Here is an 18,726-nt window from a genome sequence, read left to right as displayed (position 1 = left end):
ATGGTGCCTTTGCGTGTGACTCACATGTGTAAGAGTGTCCTCCAATTCCGCTGAATTCTCTTTGGTCTAATTTGGTCTAGATGGCCATCATAGTAAATCATCGTCATGTATATTCTGAAGAAGGTAACCTGGAGACTGACTTTCAGTGATTGGGTCTTAACACACATAACATGTTGTTATGTGTGTTTTGTAAATCAGTGGTTCTCAACCTGTGGGTCAGGACAGGGGGGGTCCCCACATTATTTGGGGGGTCCCCAGATGATTAACCTAATGTGTAACATTGTTTTCTCATTCAAGGACAAGGACAAACAAGTCTTGCCACGGACACTTTTGTTTGTGTACGTACAGACATATTGAATCATTGATGACCCCTGAACATGAGTCAACATGGTAAACAGAAGTTTACCAGAACCTGAACTGCCTATTGACACAGTGTGATGACTCAGTTGTTTGCGGACCCGTCTCCCCTTGGGTGTCTTCAAATGAACAGACAGGCAACGAGGGATCACTATTCACCTCTCTCTCACACACACAAACACACTCACACAGAAGAAAGGTGAGGAAGACAGCAAAGACAAAAGATATGGAGCGACAGAATATACTCTTCTGTCTCGGCCTGTTTGTCGTGGCCTCAACCGTGGTAAGAATGTGATTTCTGTATGTATGTTATTTTTTTATTTTTACTATTTAGTTTTATTCTTTTTCAAGTGTCTTTTGAACGGCTCTTTGAAAGGAACGGAGGATCCCAGAGATCCGGCTCACTTCAAAGAGACATCTTTAGCAGGTGCAAATGACTAAAAAAATATTCCTTGTTTAAATGTTGTACAATTCTCCTGGTCAACATAGTTTTATGATAACCAAGTCTTCGTTCTACTCTAAATTTACTACATGTGTTACTGAACACGATTACCTGTTCTAATATACAATGATTATTTGAATTAAAAAGTTAAATGTTAAAACAAATCTCTAACACCTTACCCTCAGTAGGCTATGAATCTCCTCTTTGCGAATAACCGTACAGGCTACAACAAAACTACTATTAACTTGTTGACTCTCTCAGTATGATATTTGGATGTTATAAGTGAAGCAACATAACAAAAAAATAAATTGAAAGCTGCCAATGAACCACTGCTTTGCATCCACCTTTCTCCGCAGTATTAATTTGATATAGGTCTGCAACTTTATTGTTTTTTGTTTCTCGTCTCTTCCGAGCTCTTGTACTTATTTTGAGTTGAGATGTTGTCAAACACTGACTCTCATTACGTAGTGTAATTTCAAGACCCCTGGCTTGGTGGGCATTAAGGCCACAGACAGACGCCCCATAACACTCAGAGAGTGTGCACACTCTACAGACCTGTAAAGTCACAGACCTGTAAAGTATCCATTTTGTTCCAAACGTTGATTGATTGATTGACAGACTATGATAATTAACTGCATTAAATGAACTGACGACTGAAAAGGGTCTGAATTAGTTGCTGACAATGGCAGAATTATCCCATCTTGCGCGCCGCCATACCCCTTAACTTTTTAGGCATTGTTTGCTATTTTGAAAAACACTTTACTATAATTCAAATAGTCAATCTACAAGCTCACAATGTGTCGATGTAGATTGGCTATTTGATCTTCAAAATAGCAAAACTAAAGAATTAGGCGTAAGGGGTCAGGTTAATTTTATTTGTTTGTTTATTTGCACATTTAAAACAACACATTTGAGACAAATATTATATTGACTTGGGTTGTGCTGGTGAGATTTAGAAAACCCAGTTGGGTTTATAAGGTTAATCTCACCTCATTGAAAAACAGTACAACATAATCATAGAAATAAAAAGAAAAACAGACAACATAGCGATATAAAATAATACAATAAATGAATAAACAGAATGAAAAGTAAATTGAATTAATAAAAGAAAAAAAAGGGTGTGGGTGCAAGTGTATGTGGGTGTGGGTGTGGTAGACTATGTGGATTTTTAATTCATCAAATGGGTTCTAAGCTTATATTTAAATTGATTGAGTGTGGTAGACTTTGATGAAATTGCAATATGACTGCTCCATAGCTGAGCCCACCTGAGCCTAACCCTAACCTTAACCCTAACCCTGATGGAAAACTGACAAAGACCAATACGGAACTTTAGAAGATGTAAATGTTTAGCCTGTCTTGTGTTAAAATAGTGCACATCACTGTTGAACTGGAAGGTTTTACAGGGCAAAGAAAATGAATCAGGCTGCATCAACACTTTGAAAATAAAGTTGCAGGTTTGGTAGTTATTTAAATTTAAAATGTAAAGAAATATATTAATATATTAAGCTGTTTGAAAAGAGGGAAAGAAGGAGCAGACCAATCACTATATGTAACAATACTGCAGAATCTTTTTTGCATCATATGAAGGCAAGATACTGTAGGTCCCTAAATTATAGGCTAAAAGGATGACACAAAACAGTCATGGGGACTTGTTTCCATTGTTGTCCTATATGTACATTATCAATTCATCAACAGAACATAGAATATTAACACTTAACACATCAGCAAATACATGTTTTGTTTTTTTTGCAAACTGCTAATAAAGTATTCAATCAATCAATTAATCAATCAATCTCCTCTTGTTCCATCTAATCCGGTGGTTCTCAAAGTGGACCCATTGAGCTAAATGATTGATAGTTATGGTGGTCCGTGGTCCATAATTTTCTTTCAGATGGGGGACTGGGGGTCCACAGCCAAACATTATGTTAGGGGTCTGTTTGTGAAGCACTAATTGTCATCTTGTCTCCCCTCACCTCGTGTCATTGCAGGGGACTGTAGTGGACCCCAGGGGAGCTCGTCCCATAGAGCATGGCACTAAGGCAGATAAATGTGACACACAGAAGGAATGGCCCTTCTGCTCCGACGATGACTGGGTAAGAAGAAACCTGTCTGATATTTACAGTGTTCATGGTGTAAAAAAGAGATTGACAACATGTTGTATTTATTTTATTTTACAATGAAAAGATTGCCCTGGTGTAGTGCTTGTTTAGACTGCTGATAGGTTGTTGGTTTAGGGCCTACACCAAGAACCTATCATCAGTCTAAACAGTATAATGTCAACAAACTATACAAACTAGGGTGCCAGGTCAGACAGACAGACGACAGACAGAGACAGGGACGTGCTGGCCATTGGGAAAAGCGGGACAACTCCCGAACGGCCGGTTCATTCCCGGCCGGTCCAGGCCGGCCATTAGGAAAAAATCGAACCTCTGTTCGAAGTGGAGCTGTGTGTGTGTGTGTGTGTGTGTGTGTGTGTGTGTGTGTGTGTGTGTGTGTGTGTGTGTGTGTGTGTGTGTGTATTGCAGTTGAAAACAGTGCCCCTCCCTTAACATGTGTGGTCATAAAAGGTACTACACCACAGGCTTGAGGCTACATACAGACAGACCCACCCACATACAAACATACATACCTACACACACGGCCACGTATAGGGAGCTTGTGTTCCACACAGCTCCAAAAAATAAAAATAAAATGTCGGCCTTCGTTCTATTTTGGGGGCTGGGCGGCCAACAAAGTAAATCGTCACTGTCGGGCAGCCGATCTACAGCCGATCTACAATCTACAAGCACACAACGCCTCGCACCGCGAGGCGTTGTGTGCTTGTAGATCGGCTGTTTTCACTAGTTTAAATCATTTTTAAAATGGTTTTGGACGTACAAGGTTTCCACCCGACAATGACAAAATATAACTCATGTAATTGGCCCACTGGCTTGTCACTTGTCATGATCTGAAATGGCAAATCTTTGAGTAGCAGCAGCGCTATAGAGAGAGATCTCTCTCTATAGCGCGCAATGAGGGCCTCTAGAAACTCTTTTTCCCGGGCTGAATCAGGGGCCCAGCACGTCCCTGGACAGAGACAATACACTTTGAGTTTAACAAACCTGTCGAGCCTCTCTTTCCAATCATCTCCTCCTGTCCACTCCCCAGGGTCCTAAGTGTCCGTCCGGATGTCGCATCCAAGGCCTGATGGACAAGTACGACCACGAGCTGCTGAAGAAGATCGAGAAAATCCGTGCGCTGCTGGCCGACAACCAGGCCAAACACCGCTCGGCCGACCAGGACTCCAAGCAGACCTACGACAACCTGAGAGAGAAACTCATCCTGGACGCAGGTGTGTGCATGAGTGCGGGTCTGTGAGGGTCTGTGTGCGTGCGTGCGTGCTTGCTTGCTTCTGTGCTTGCATGCTTAGGTTTGTGTGTGTGTGTGTGTGTGTGTGTGTGTGTGTGCGTGCGTGCGTGCGTGCGTGCGTGCGTGCTTTCATGTGTGTACGTGCTTGTGTGTGTGTGTGTGTGTGTGTGTGTGTGTGTGTGTGTGTGTGTGTGTGTGTGTGTGTGTGTGTGTCTGTGTGTCTGGGTGTCAGTCTTTGTCATTCTATTCAACTCAACTAACTTCATCTCCTGAGTTCACCCAGTTCAAGAAAATATTACTCTCTCTATCTCTGAGTTCATCTAAATTCAAATATATTATAATTATCCCGCCTCTCAATTCAATTCAATTCAATTCAATTCAATTCAATTCAATTCAATTCAAATCTCTTATCCCTAAACTCATTTATTACTAATTTGAAAAACATACATAAATATTACACATAGCTGATCTACAAGCTCACAACCTTTTCGATGAAGGCATAAGGGATAAAGGGATGGACGAAAATATAGCTTAAAGTGTTTGTTATCCTTTTAGCCTTAATGCCTTGACCGTACCTTGTGCTGTTTACATTTTTGACTAATAAAGTAGTCAGTGAATTTCTCTCACACGCTCTAAATTCAGTGAAAACTAATCAGTATTTCTCTCTCTCTCTCTCTCTCTCTCTCTCTCTCTCTCTCTCTCTCTCTCTATCTCTCTCTCTCTCTCTCTCTCTCTCCAGGTAATGACAACACCTACTATGACCTGGCCCAGAACCTGCGTCAGAGGATCGTGGACATGAAGATCAAGATTGACAGACAGTTGAGGACTCTGGGGGCAATGAAAGACCGGGTCAAGGACCAGGTCATTCAGATGCAGAGGCTGGAGGTAAGCCTGTCACAATTAGTACATAATAATCGTCTATTCACAATTATGTTGTCATAATCGCAATTATGTTGACATAATCGTCATAATCTTTTATATGTTGAAAAATGTTCATATATTTTCAAACATGTTCGGAAATAGTGGAAATAGCAGATCTACAAGCTCACAGCTTGTAGATCTATCTACTATCAATGTTATTTTTTACAGTATACATTACATATATTATATTTCTTTGTATATTTAGGTTATGTGTCATATCTGTCATGCCTAAAGGTCAAACAGAAATGTAATTGTCAACAACAAAAACACAATTAAATTGTTAATTGCAATTATTTGAGCCACAATTAATCTTCATGTAAAATGTCATCATCGTGACAACCCTAGCTGGAGGAACGGTGAACACAGCATGGACAAAAAGATAACGAAAAAAAAAAAAAAAAAAACACGGCACACATCAGAAAACACAACTCAGTGACAGACACGATTGAGGCTGTTGTGTTTGACCAATTCAATTCAATTCAATTCAATTCAATTCAATTCAATTCAATTCAATTCAAAGGAGCTGTATTGGCATGAGAAAACACAGGTTTACATTGCCAAAGCAAGTGTCCAAAACTATTTAAGAAAAACATTGGGAAATGTATGTAAAGTTGGAGGAGGTACATCATTGTGTAAACAAAATTGTGACTTGGGAAAAAAATGGGTGACAAAACCACTGGACCTCTTCTCTCCTCTCCTCTCTGTGTAGGTCGACATTGACATGAAACTGCGTTCCTGCAAGGGCTCATGCCAGAGTTACAATGAGTACAGTGTGGATAAAGACAGCTACGTAGCACTGGAGAAACAGGTAAATAGCATCCCCTATTCCTCTTTTCATCCAACCATCCATATACGTACACTATCCATTCTCTCTCTGCACATCTCTCCATCATGGAAGATTTTACAATTGACCAGTCGCTATGCCCCTCCTAAAGCTGTCCTTGTCCAATGCCAAGTTAGCAACAGGTTACTAACGCAGCAGACTTGGCAAGCTGCCATGGCGGCGCGCATCGGTGTCTGGCTGCTAGATAGAGATGGGATTTATGGTTCTTTGAAGTGAACCGCATCTCTGAGATCCGTTCCTTTCAAAGAGCCGTTCAAAAGACTGGCTCATTTTAGTTACTGGTTACTTTGTAGATTTTGATTATGATTGTAAATCACTTCCACCCATATAGGCCTATACATTTTGGCCATTGGATACATTTCTGGCATTTGAAAATAGGTGATCTACAAGCTCACAATGTGTCACGTTGCGATGCATTGTGAGCTTGTAGATCGGCTATTTGCAAATGATTTTTCTACATTTTACTCATTGGAAAACCTGTGAAACAGGACATTCTGCATAATGAGTACGTTCTAATATTACTTTAAGTACATTTTGAAACCAATACTATTTTACTTTTACTCTAGTACATTAATAACATTCCAAACTTGATTGCAGTATTGATATGTTTACTTAAGTAAAGACATGTAGTACTTTTCCCACCACTGTTCATTAGAAAGGAACGGCTCCCTACTGTGAACCGAATCATATCGTTCATTTCAAAGAGTCGTTCAACAGACTCGATTCGTTCACGAACGTCCCACCCACTCGCTTCCGTGTCACAAACACTGAAACAAAAACAGAACGGATTGCACTGACCTACACAAACCCACGGGAATAATTTAGGAGCACTTCATGAGAAAATATAACTGGTAACACTTGTGTACTGTATGTTAATCTGACTTTAGTATAGGCTATTGTTTTCTTCCTGGACGTGCGTTAGTTTGTGGCAGGTTAGTCTGCAGCTGGGTGCTATTGCTGCACGCCGCCATGGCAGCTTGCCAAGGCACCCGCCTTAGTAACCTGTCGCTAAACGTGGCATTGGGCAAGCACGGGTTTAGGAGGGGCATAGCGACTGGTCAATTGTCAGGGGATAAAGCAGACATGACACCTCCTCCTCGCTTCTTAAGTTATGGTTACAGTCGTGAAAAGTTGTCCTAATATAAATACAGATAATAATCAAAGCATGTATAGCTTGCTGCTGTATCAGAAATTGAAATTCCAAAAATAAAACATAAAGCTATTTTAAAACATACTTGTGAACGGAAATGATGAACGGATGACAGCTTCCTCTCTCAGATTTCGGGAGGTGTAGTTCCAAGACTATAGTATAGCATTCGGAGGTTGTGGAATAGTTGCCAGGCTACGCAAGCCTATCCCAGGTCTGCGTCAATATGTCGACGGCATATCCATGGTCATCCTACTCGGACCAACAGACCTGCGGAACAATGAGTTCATCCCCCTATCCCACCCACTGTGACTTTCATTCTCTGTCCTGCTGTACCCACAGGTTGCTCAGCTGGACGCCCAGGCTGCCCAGAGCATCGAGACGGTCAGCTCCATGTATGTGATGAAGAGCAGGGCTCTGAAGGACGTGGTCGTCGACACCCGCTACAAAGCCAAGCAAGTGGTCGGAGCCGGAGATGCAGGACAGACAGATGACTTTTTCCCTGATGTAAGATTGTTATTATTATTATTATTATTACAGCAAACTATCCAATCAGTGAAAGGAACACTTGTTAAGTTAACTTGTGACTCCCCAAACCAAACCAAAATAAACGCATGAATCGGCCCTAACTCTTCCTTCCCATTCCTCTCTCAGGTGAAGATCGTCCAGCTCACCTTGGAGTCGGAAGGTGCCAGCCCGTCGTCCCCAGCCACCGTCTCCAAGGTCCCAGGTACTCACTTCTCCACCTCGTCTTCCTCCTCCTCCTCCTCCTCCTCTCCCTCGGGCCTGGACCGCCCATCGGGCGGTGGCTCCATCACCCTGCTCTCCGGTGGCGGCGGCCGTGGGGACGGCGGCGACTTCTTACCCGGTGGACTCGGCGGAGGCTTCGAGGCGTTCACCGGCGGAGAACCCTCCACCACCCACCACGTGTCCACCTCCACCAAGACCGTCTCCTGCACCAAGACCATCCGCCGCACGGTGGTCCAGACCGCCGAGGGGCCGGTGGAGAGGATGGAGGAGGTGACGGAAGGGGGGCCCGAGTGCCAGATCGTCGGACCCTCCAAGGGAGGCCCCTCCTCGACTTCGCCATTCGGCAGCAAGACCAGCTTCAGTACCAAAGGAGGCTTCGGAGAGCACTTCGGCGGCATGGACCTTGGCGGGTTCTTCACCGCCGATCCGGAAGAAGACGTTCCCGATTTTAAAGCCAGGAGCATCCATGGCGCGCGCGTCGAGCGCCAGGCCGATTATGTGGGAAAAGGTACAACCAAGCAGTGAACCGTTGAAGTAAAAAGAAAAAGAAACAAAGCTTGCTAGCTAGGCCGCTTGCCTTAGCGACATGCTAGCTAGCCCTATGTACCGAAACGAGAAGTGAACAGAACAATCATTGTAAAAGAACTGTACTATTTTCATTCATTGTATATAATTAAGAAATACAATATAATAATGTATGTGGTTTGAATGTGAGGATTGATTTTGGGGTTTGGCTTGCAAAGTACACCGTGATGACATCATCAATGTCAAAAATGGTTGGTTCTCCTCTTTAATGACTTTACAACAACGGCTTCGCAGGGGAAGAAAGGAAGGTAGAGCGAAACTAAATTGGGACACCATGATGATGATACCTTTTAGTTTGAGCTTCCTATAACAGTATCTGCCATGTTTGCGCCTTCAGATTAGAAACAGAAATTGGATTTTTTTGCCACACCTTCCACCTATAACCTCTCATCTCACCCCGCTAAAGATTAATTCCCCCGTCTGAGCTAACCGGCGTCCCCCTCCCCCTCCCCCTCCCCCTCCTCTTGTTCCGCAGATTGCGCTGACATCCGACAGAAACACCTGGACGGGGAAAAGAGCGGTCTGTTTAACGTTAAGCCCGGCGGCCCCGTACACAGCGAGGTAGTGGAGGTTTTCTGCCAGCAGGGGGGGCTGATGGGCGGGTGGCTGCTCGTGCAGCAGAGGGAGAGCGGCGCGCTGAGCTTCAACCGCTCCTGGGCCGAGTACCGCGGCGGCTTCGGCGGCGTGGATGCGCGGGGCAAGGGGGAGGTGTGGCTGGGCAACCGTCACCTCCACCTGCTCACGGCGGGCCCGGAGGAGACCATGCTGCGGGTAGAGCTGGAGGACTGGGAGGGGGGGCGGGCCAGTGCCGAGTACACCGTCCGGGTGGGGTCGGAGACTGAGGGCTACGCACTGCGCGTGTCGGGGTACACTGGGGACGCAGGCGACGCCCTGCTGAATGGTGACGCCCGCCTGGCGTCGTTCCTGTCACACAACGGCATGCGCTTCAGCACGTTCGACCGCGACAACGACAAGTGGGCGGAGGAGAGCTGCGCCGAGATGTACGGCGGCGGCTGGTGGTACAACAACTGCCAGTCGGCCAACCTGAACGGCATCTACTACAAGGGCCAGTATGACCCGGGCAGCAACTCTCCCTATGAAATCGAGAACGGCGTGGTGTGGGTGACCTACAAGCCCGCCGACTATAGCCTGAAGGTGGTCAGGATGTTCATCAGGCCTGCTGCCTTTTGAAGGCGACAAAATGCGAAGGATTAGGAGAGACCAAGGAAACATGATACGATATATTAGGTCTGCCATCGCTGCTCAGCACAGTCACTGTTGAGCAGTGAGTGCTGGGATAAGGGGAAGAGGAGAGGAGATGGCCATTTAACATTTAGTTCAGTGGTTCTCAACGCACCATAAGCACTTTTAGTTTTTGTGTCCCGAGTGGCAAACAAGGCCCTGGTGTTAAAGACCACGACCTCGCGCGCTGTTGATCTACTCGTAGATCATTACCCGATTGCTGAATTATGTCAAACAAATGCCAGTTTGCTTTACTTTGCTTCAATCAATACTGCCAACATGAACTGCTTGTTCTAGACTTGTGGTTACCCATGTTGTTCCCTCCTGTGATGTTTGTTCCAACTCAGACACGATTGCACAAATGGACCGCTGAATAAATGCCAATGATTAATGCCAGCTGCTGACTAAATAAAGATTGAACGTTCACTGAAACTACTGTCTTTTCCTGGGGTCTTTATTATTATTGTTATTTCAGCACCAAATCAAGACACAAAAGGGTAACATTTTTCAAATGTATAAATGAACGATTGTTCACAATGTAATGCTAAGTTGCAGAGTGGCTCTTCTTGACAATGTGGACCAATTAGATACAATTTTAAATATACAAAAAATAAGTCTGAAAAAAAGGTCTGACTGGGTGGACATTCATTTGTATGCACACATGTGAAGACAACAGCTCATCAACCACTTAAACCCTCTATTCTTCACCAGAAGAATAGAGACAAAAACATCTCGACAAAAACATCTCCAAGAATGCAAGGCTTCATGGGGTGAGTCACTGATACAAACAAAGATATTTTGGGGGGCGAAGTATTGGGGACTGCCCATAATTCCGAAATCTCATTAGTCCTACATCTCATTAGTCCGAATATAGTTAGGGACGGGTTAGGTTTTAGGGTTAGGTTTAGGCATAGTTTTACTGAGGTTAGGGTTAGGTTTAGGTTTAGGCATAGTATTTTTCACCAGGTTAACATCACCAGATTCTGACTATAATGGGATGTAGGAACAATGAGATTTCGGACCAATGCCATAGCACCGAAGTATTCCTTTAAGTCATGGGTCTTCAACGCCGGGTGTGGGACACCTATGTGGTCCTCAGAGCAACAACAAGGGGTCCGCAAATGTTTTTATTCTGATGGGGGAACATTATATTAGGTGAAGATAGCCGATCCACAAGCACGCTTGTAGATCAGCTATTTTCTAAGAGATGGTGTAGAATAGATGGACAAGTTTACTAAATATGGAGGGTTTAAAAAGTCTGAAAATACACATTAACACCAATCAAACCATCCAATGCATTATTAATAGTAAAGCAAGTCTATGAAGCTATCTATTAAGTCTATGCAAAAGGGTAATCTGCAACACAATGTAGTGGGGGGTCCCTGCTTCGTCTCTCTCTCAGCCAAGGGGTCCTTGGCCTGAAAATTGTTGCTTTAAGTGAAGCAGGTGTAAGATGACACAAACATGTCAGATGAGGACACCATGCATGCCTGGAGTCATGAAGTGCAGAGTTTAGCCAGTGAGGTCAGTGGACCTCAAGGCCAATATTGGAGTTCACTCACCCAGAGTGTGTACACAAGTATGTGGAAATGTACAAACAAAATACATGGGACCAGCTCAGTGGCCTTGTGGTTAGAGTGTCCGTCCTGAGACTGGGAGGTCGGGATTCGATCCCTGGCCAGGTCATACCAAAGACTAAAACAGGACCAATGCAGTGCCTCCCTGCTTGGCACACTGCAGCATCAAGGGTTGGATTGGGGGGTAAGTCCCTGTGAGTGACATACTAGCATCATGTCCAGGGAGTGTACTTATACATCAAGCTGCCTCACACTACAGAAACCGGAGATAGGCTCCTGCCCTATGGGCCTCATGGCTCGCCAAGGCTTACTTACAAACAAAATACACAATATAGATATAGTCAAGTGTGCTTCAGGATTAGGGCCCATGATGAAGGGGGATCACACTAGCACCTCTTTGCAACTGAATGAAAGTGTGTGTGACTATAATCATTAGCACTTAAACAGGGCTGTTCTCGTAACAGTGATGGGCGTGGTTTATCTTCTCAGACAGATGCTATGTGTATTAGTTTTTGTCGCATTCCTAAGAGATTATTAACGTATTAAAGCTGGTTGCACACTGCTGCATTTTTCGGGCCGAATATCGGACTGAATTTCGGAGCACGCAAATAAAAAAATCAACCTCACGTTATGTCAGTCACGTTTGCACACTGCCGCCCGTTTCGCGCACCACTCGGTCTCTTGCTCTCTCTATCTCTCTCTCTCTCCTTGCCCTGAAAAACGCATTTCGCAACGGAAAACGCAGCAGTGTGCAACCACCTTAAGTCTCCAAGATGTGAGTAATCAATAGGAAAAAAAGTCCTTTTGGGGGTGAACTACTCCTTTAAATAGATTTTTACTTTAAAAGCCTTGCTATCTAACTTTAACGAATAAAATGTTATTTTGTCCAATCTGGTTTGTTAATACACTTTAACATATACAATTGGGGTGGTTGTGTTTGGTCTCCCTGCTCTTCTATTGAGACATTTCGATTGTGTCAAGGGTCATGTCTCACCTACACAGGATCTGATACAAATTTTGCCCTGATGGTGAAATTATCCCCCGAGCAAACAGGCAGGTTCTATTAGCTCAATGATAAGAGAACATACAGTATCCGGGGGTATGAGGAAAGTTACATAGTGCTGCTTTGATGTATGGTATTTCATGTATTAAATGGCCCAGGTCAATAATGTCAATGAGATCTGGTTAATATAACTTACCTTAGATTTAGTTCGGTAAATAGGGAGAAATAAGACAGGCAAACTTATCAGTTATATACTTTGCTAACCAGGTCCGCCAGGGCTGTATCCTTTGCCCGCTCCTTTTGATACCTGAAAATAGTTGCTCAACAATCTTACGACAATTCGTATTTTATTTGTATGTTTTTTTGGCAGATGTTCTGCCCAGAATAGGGACAGTAGAGTTCAAGTGCTTAAGAGTGCCTAGCCATAATGTTGCCCTATGCATGGTGTATTTTGTTTATAGTTTGACATCTGACGCTATCTTGTTCTGCTGAAGTTTTATTTGCAGATCATGTGAGGGTGTTGTGCGTGTGTTAGCAGCACCATTATTGAGATACAGATGTTGAGATCAAGTTCAATGAGGTGACTGCACGGTAGCACAAACTGATCTACAAGTTCAACACCTCGCTTTGTGCTGCGTTTTTGCCGTAGTTTCCATACCTCTTAGAAGTTTTATTTAAATTATTAGGGGTGTGTGTGTGTGTGTGTATATATATATATATATATATATATATATATATATATATATATATATATTGAACTGTCTAAAAGTGCTGAATAAAACTGAACTGAAGGGGGGGACTATGGTTAATTCATTGTTTTGTTGAATTAGTGTGGGTTGTTTTGTGTGTTTTCCAGTGTGTGTCAGACTGAGGAGGCAGAGGAGGAGACATGATGGCCGCCAGCCTCACGGTGAGGTGAACACACACGGGAGGAGGCAGTGTCCTGCTACCGAAGACCAGCCTCTCTGCTCCGATGATGACTGGGTCAGACACACACGTTGTACATGCATGTGCAGGGACGTGCTGGGCCCCTGATTCAGCCCGGGAAAAAGAGTTGGAGAGGCCCTCATTGCGCGCTATAGAGAGAGATCTCTCTCTATAGCGCTGCTGCTACTCAAATATTTGCCATTTCAGATCATGACAAGTGACAAGCCAGTGGGCCAATTCATTACTGTACAAGAGTTATATTTTGTCGTCGGGTGGAAACCTCGTATGTCCAAAACCGTTTGTTTTGTATTTATCATTTTAAAAATGATTTAAACTAGTGAAAACAGCCGATCTACAAGCACAAAAACGCCTCGCACTGCGAGGCGTTGTAGATCTGCGGCGTTTTAGATCTGCAGCGTCGTAGATCTGCTGTTTTCACTACTTTTGTGCAACGGCCTTGTATGATGAAGCAGGGCTTTGCTTTGTGAAAAAATGTATCAATTTGAAACTTGGAGATACAAGGTTTCTGCCCGACAGTGATGATTTACTTTATTGGCCGCCCAGCCCCCAAAATGGCCGACATTTTATTTTTATTTTTTTCCTAATGGCCGGCCTGGACCGGCCGGGAATGAACCGGCCGTTCGGAAGTTGTCCCGCTTTTCCCAATGGCCAGCACGTCCTGTGCATGTGCATGCGCGCGCGCACACACACACACACACACACACACACACACACACACACACACACACACACACACACACACACACACACACACACACACACACAGTATATATATATATGATGGCAGAGAAACTTGCATGCACTCGCTGTCTAATAAGATGCAGAGAAATTCTAACTTGTTGCAGGGGCCTACTGTTTTTTCCTCTGACAGGGGAACTCCTACAGCCTTAAACAAACTTTTAAAATTGAGATGCACCGGGCTGGAGGCGAATGATGAAAGTCTACTACAGAAAAATCATCTAGAAGATGCAGAACGAACAGCAATTTGAAAGTATTCGATAAGCATCCAGCATAGCACCTCTGACAGAATCGAAAATACGATGTCCCCTGCCATTTCACCCCGAAGAGATGCCACTGAGACGGGTGGAGTGGCATCACTTTAAACACATCCGTTATGTCCACCTTTCCCAACCACGCACCTACACACAATTTAATCATTTGAATGGCATTAACGACAGTGGCATAATACAGGGGAAACGGAAATAGAAGAATTAAATCATTAATACTGGGAACTGGGCCATTATGAGGAGCGGAGAGGTCGATGATCAAACGTTTTTTCCCTGAATATTTTAGTAGCTACCCCTATTAGGATTCCCTCTAAAATGAGAAAAGGGGGATTTATTAAAAGGCCCAATCATAATATGACCTTTAGTAGTTTATTTTTTAAGAAGCTCATCTACTACATTAGGTTCTAGAATTGCCGACTGCAGATTTTTGCATATGTGGGTCATCTTATGTAGCCAACACAGACCCGCCAGAAACCCTTGAACTCACCCAGTCAATAAATAATTAACAAAAGAACGGTTCAGCTGGTTCTTGAGGGCCTTGGACAGAGCAGGGACGTTCACTGGTATAGATGGATGGTCCTTTATTATTTTGCTGATTTTACACCGACTCTACGTGGGCACTCACTCATCAGCTTAAACACAGAGGTGATGCTACATGCCTTTGCCTCCAGCATATGCAATCACAGAACAACTTCAGTGCTTGACTGAGGAAGAGGAAGTAGATCTCTGCCATATCAGATGAAAAGCATCATCACCAAAACATGTCCACACTACTTTGTTGCAGTCTTCCTGGCCAAGAATTCTGAAGTAGCTTCTAAGGGGTGCCCACTGCCCAGTACTTCAAAATCCGGTCAATGGCTGGGAGAAGTGATAACTACAGTACAGATGCACAGCCGAACGTGCACAACACAGATGCATTAGGTTGATCATGCGTGACGTGATAAAAACACATTTGTTTTCACATCGGTAGGTCAGGAAGCGAGGCATCATTCGATTTATTCAGTACATTTATGCAGGAACATCACCATTTTGAAGAGTTTTTGTTCATATTCAAATTATATTCCACAGTGATGATATGATCTACCGACACAATGTCTTCATAGTTGAAACAAGCAGAGACCTGTCTCATCTAGGCCTGTCACAATTATTACATAATCGTCTAATCGCAATTAATTTGTCATAATCGTTTCCATGTTGAAAAAATGAACATACTGTATATTTGCAAACGTTTTCAAAAATAGTGGAAATAGACGATCTACAAGCTCACAATGTGCTGCGAGCTTGTAGATCGGCTATTTCCACTATCAATGATAAGTATAAAGTTGTCTGTAATTTCTTTGTATATTTAGGCTATGTGTCATATCTGCCATGTGCAACTTCAACACCTAAAAGCCAATCAGAAATGTAATCGTCAATGACAAAAACACAATTAAATCCTTAATCGTAATTAGTTGTGCGACAATTAATCGTCATGTAAAATGTCATAATGGTGACAGCCCTGGTCTCATCTCCCCCTGCAGGGGTCTAAGTGTCCGTCAGGCTGCAGGCTGCAGGGTTTGATCTCCGAGGGGAAGAGGAAGACGTTGGAGCGTCTGCAGGAAGTGTGCGACAGGAAGCAGAGATATGACGACACCATAGAGAGGTCCATGAAGACCGCCGCACACATCTACTACTCCAACCGTAGAGACCTGCTCCTCGCATATGGTAATGCATACACTCAGACACACAGACACACACACAAATATACCGTAGCCCCATATCCAAGTTAGAACCTCACCCTCCGCTGTTGTGCTCCGAGATGACGTCCTACGGCCCTATATGCCGGCCGTGGAGGATTTCCTCCACGCTGAGGTATATCACCCTTTTCAAGACATCGTATCCAAAAAGTTAATCGTTTCCATAGTATAATTTTCCGAACACCGGCACATAAAAAGTTTATGTTCAAATGGGGTCAACCCATAAAGGGTCCATTTGGGTCCCAGTGTTGTAAAGAGCTGTGATGAAAGATGCTTATCTAAATGCACCAAACCTGCACGGTCACTCTTCTCTGCTGTCGCTGCCATTCTTGTTTAGTTTGGGAGCAGAAGTACGTCGCTTTCGCAGAGGGACTCGCCAGCAACCTGACGTCGCTACGGAAACGGGCGTCAGCGTTGTCCCGGAGACTCAAGGAGCTGCGTGGAGCGGTCCAGGAACAGATAGAGGAGCTCTACAGAAGAGAGGTGGGGAAACAAGGGGAGGAGAAAGTAATCAAATGTTTTACTTAAGTAAAAGTATCAATACTGCAATATAGAAACTCTGTTAGGGTGCACACACACCAAAATATGGTCACCAGCGGATAAACTCTTTTTGTGCGTGGCTGACTAAAAACGCACAGAGACGATATACTAAAGTTCATACTCAAGTATTCAAAAGTAGAAATTACGAGTACATTTTCATTTTGGTATCAATGCATTGCTGTATTGACATTTTTAACATCATCGGAAATCTTCAGTAATGTTCAAAAATAGTGAGAATAGGCCCTGGATGGCATATTGTACAGTTACCTAATGCATGTGCATGAGGGAGCGCACATACACACACACACGCGCGCGCGTGTTGCCTGTCAGTGAGTCTCTTTACTGACCCCGTGCCCACCTCTCTCTGTACTGTGATCTTTGTCCAAACCAATATTTACTGAAACTCTCTCATTTCTTTCATCCTGTGTATGTGTAACATGTTTTTTTCTGACCGAGACATTGAGCGTTGCCTTTTTGATAGCAGAGGTTGTTTGCAAGAATGAGTGACTCACAATTCTTCTAAACCAGTAGTTTTCAAACGTATTTGTGTCAAGGACCCCCAAATTGATATGTATTTGGCTGGGCGGACCCCATCTGAAAAGGTTTTGGGCAGGTAACAGTGGTGTCAAGTAAGGACATTTACAATTTAAGAGTATTTCCAATTTTCAGAAGATGTAGTCCACTACATCTCAGAGGCAAATATTGTACTTTTACTCCACGACAATTATATGAAAACTATTATAGTTACTAGTTGCTTTGTATATTTTGATTCAACCCATATACATTTTGGCCATTCGAAAATAGCTGATCTACAAGCTCACAATGAGTCGCATACTCGCATTAAGCTTGTAGATCGGCTAAGATTTGTATACATTTGAAAACTTGAAATGGGACATTGTGCATAATGAGTACTTTTACTTTTGGTAGTTTAAGTACATTTTGATGCCAATACTTTTGAACTTTTACTCAAATTCCAGACTTTTACTTGTAACCGAGTATTTCTACATTGCAGTATTGATACTTTTACATTTGAGTATTTTTCTCACCACAGGCAGGGAACCCCTGGTCCCCAGAAGAAAATATTTGTGCAAAAAAGGAAAAAAAGGATCAAAAGTAGAAGATCCACAAGCACAAGTTTTGAGCTTGTAGATCTGCTGCTTTTGATGTTTTTGAATTTAAATCTCGGAAAGTAACAGTTTTGGGACATAATGAGGTTCCACCTGACAAAGACAATATAAACGGTTTCAATATCCTCCATCTTTCAATAGCTAAAGTATAGACATCTCCCCATTAGGTGGACATCGACATGAAGCTCCGAGCCTGCGGAGGCTCCTGCCGCTCCGCCCTGCCTTTCAGCGTGGACCACCCGGGCCACCGGGCCCTTCGGGGCGAGGCGGACTCCCTGGAGAAGACGGAAAGCCGGCGGGCGAAGCTCGGCGCTCCGTCTCAGCAGGAGCACATCCCGCAGATCAAACTAGAGCCTGTGGACTTCGGGCCGCCACCGTCCGGGGAGTACAAGAGCATCCCGATGGTGCAGAAGGAACTGCTGACCCAGTTTGAGGACATCGAGCAGAACCAGGTGGTTCTGGAAGACCTGCTGATGGACGACGTCACGGAGGACTCCCGTCTAGAAGTGGAGTGAGGATGTTTAGTTTTAGGCTGACTAGTGAGAGAGAGCACTAGGGTTCTAAGAAGGACAGGGACGGTCGTTTCAAGCCACTCTGGTCCAGGAGCATCACAGGCTCTAGAGGGGGTGGGGCTGCTTGCCGGTCTTTTAGAATGGTAATCAGTTACGGCCTTACAAATAAATGTCACAGTTTACCGTTCTGCTTTTTTTTTCTTTTTCTTTTTTTTTTGTGTACGCAAGGTTTTATCAGAACGCTTCAGTCTAACGCTGAATTCACACCAGAAGTGGTCTGAAGTATAAGCGTGGACTAGGAGTGCACACTCCACAGAAACATGCCTACTGTATGGAAGTAGTGAATATTGATAACAACATTTTAATTTAGCAGTTGGGTGTGAAATGAATTAAAGATTGAGCAACTACAGGGCAATGTATGCTTATAATAATTGTGTCTGTAGGCCTACTTCTCCTGCCGGCTGAGCTCCCAAGCCGGGAGCAACTGCTTCCTTTGAGATGAATGAACCACCAGAGATTTCGCTTGCACTCAACTTACATTTACCTCAGACATATAGCATTTTGCAAATGTACGCGTTACAGACATGTAATCGCAGCTGCTGGTGTGAATTCAGCGTATCTCCGGCTCTCCGGCTATAGG

The 18,726-nt window shown here is 43.9% G+C and overlaps 2 protein-coding genes across 2 annotated transcripts; both read left to right on the top strand.

Annotated features, from left to right (window-relative positions):
* Positions 1–456: 456 nt before the first annotated feature.
* fga (fibrinogen alpha chain) lies at positions 457–10,068 on the top strand. Its single transcript, XM_080746274.1, has 8 exons — positions 457–640; positions 2,788–2,892; positions 3,947–4,130; positions 4,887–5,032; positions 5,778–5,876; positions 7,402–7,566; positions 7,714–8,317; positions 8,870–10,068. The coding sequence occupies exons 1-8, from the start codon at positions 584–586 to the stop codon at positions 9,583–9,585; spliced, it is 2,076 nt and encodes a 691-aa protein (XP_080602400.1). The 5' UTR covers positions 457–583; the 3' UTR covers positions 9,586–10,068.
* A 1,032-nt stretch (positions 10,069–11,100) lies between these two features.
* Positions 11,101–18,273, top strand: LOC308301957 (fibrinogen alpha chain; the record flags this gene model as incomplete). Its single annotated transcript, XM_080746104.1, has 5 exons — positions 11,101–11,215; positions 13,073–13,200; positions 15,692–15,875; positions 16,245–16,390; positions 17,742–18,273. The coding sequence occupies 5 exons, from the start codon at positions 11,101–11,103 to the stop codon at positions 18,087–18,089; spliced, it is 921 nt and encodes a 306-aa protein (XP_080602230.1). The 3' UTR covers positions 18,090–18,273.
* Positions 18,274–18,726: the final 453 nt, after the last annotated feature.

Source organism: Nannobrachium achirus (genome assembly GCF_963921795.1).
Source record: "Nannobrachium achirus genome assembly, chromosome: 17".
NCBI lineage: Eukaryota > Metazoa > Chordata > Actinopteri > Myctophiformes > Myctophidae > Nannobrachium > Nannobrachium achirus.
The sequence above is the reverse complement of the archived record's forward strand: the minus strand, read 5'-3'. Positions and strand labels throughout refer to the sequence as shown.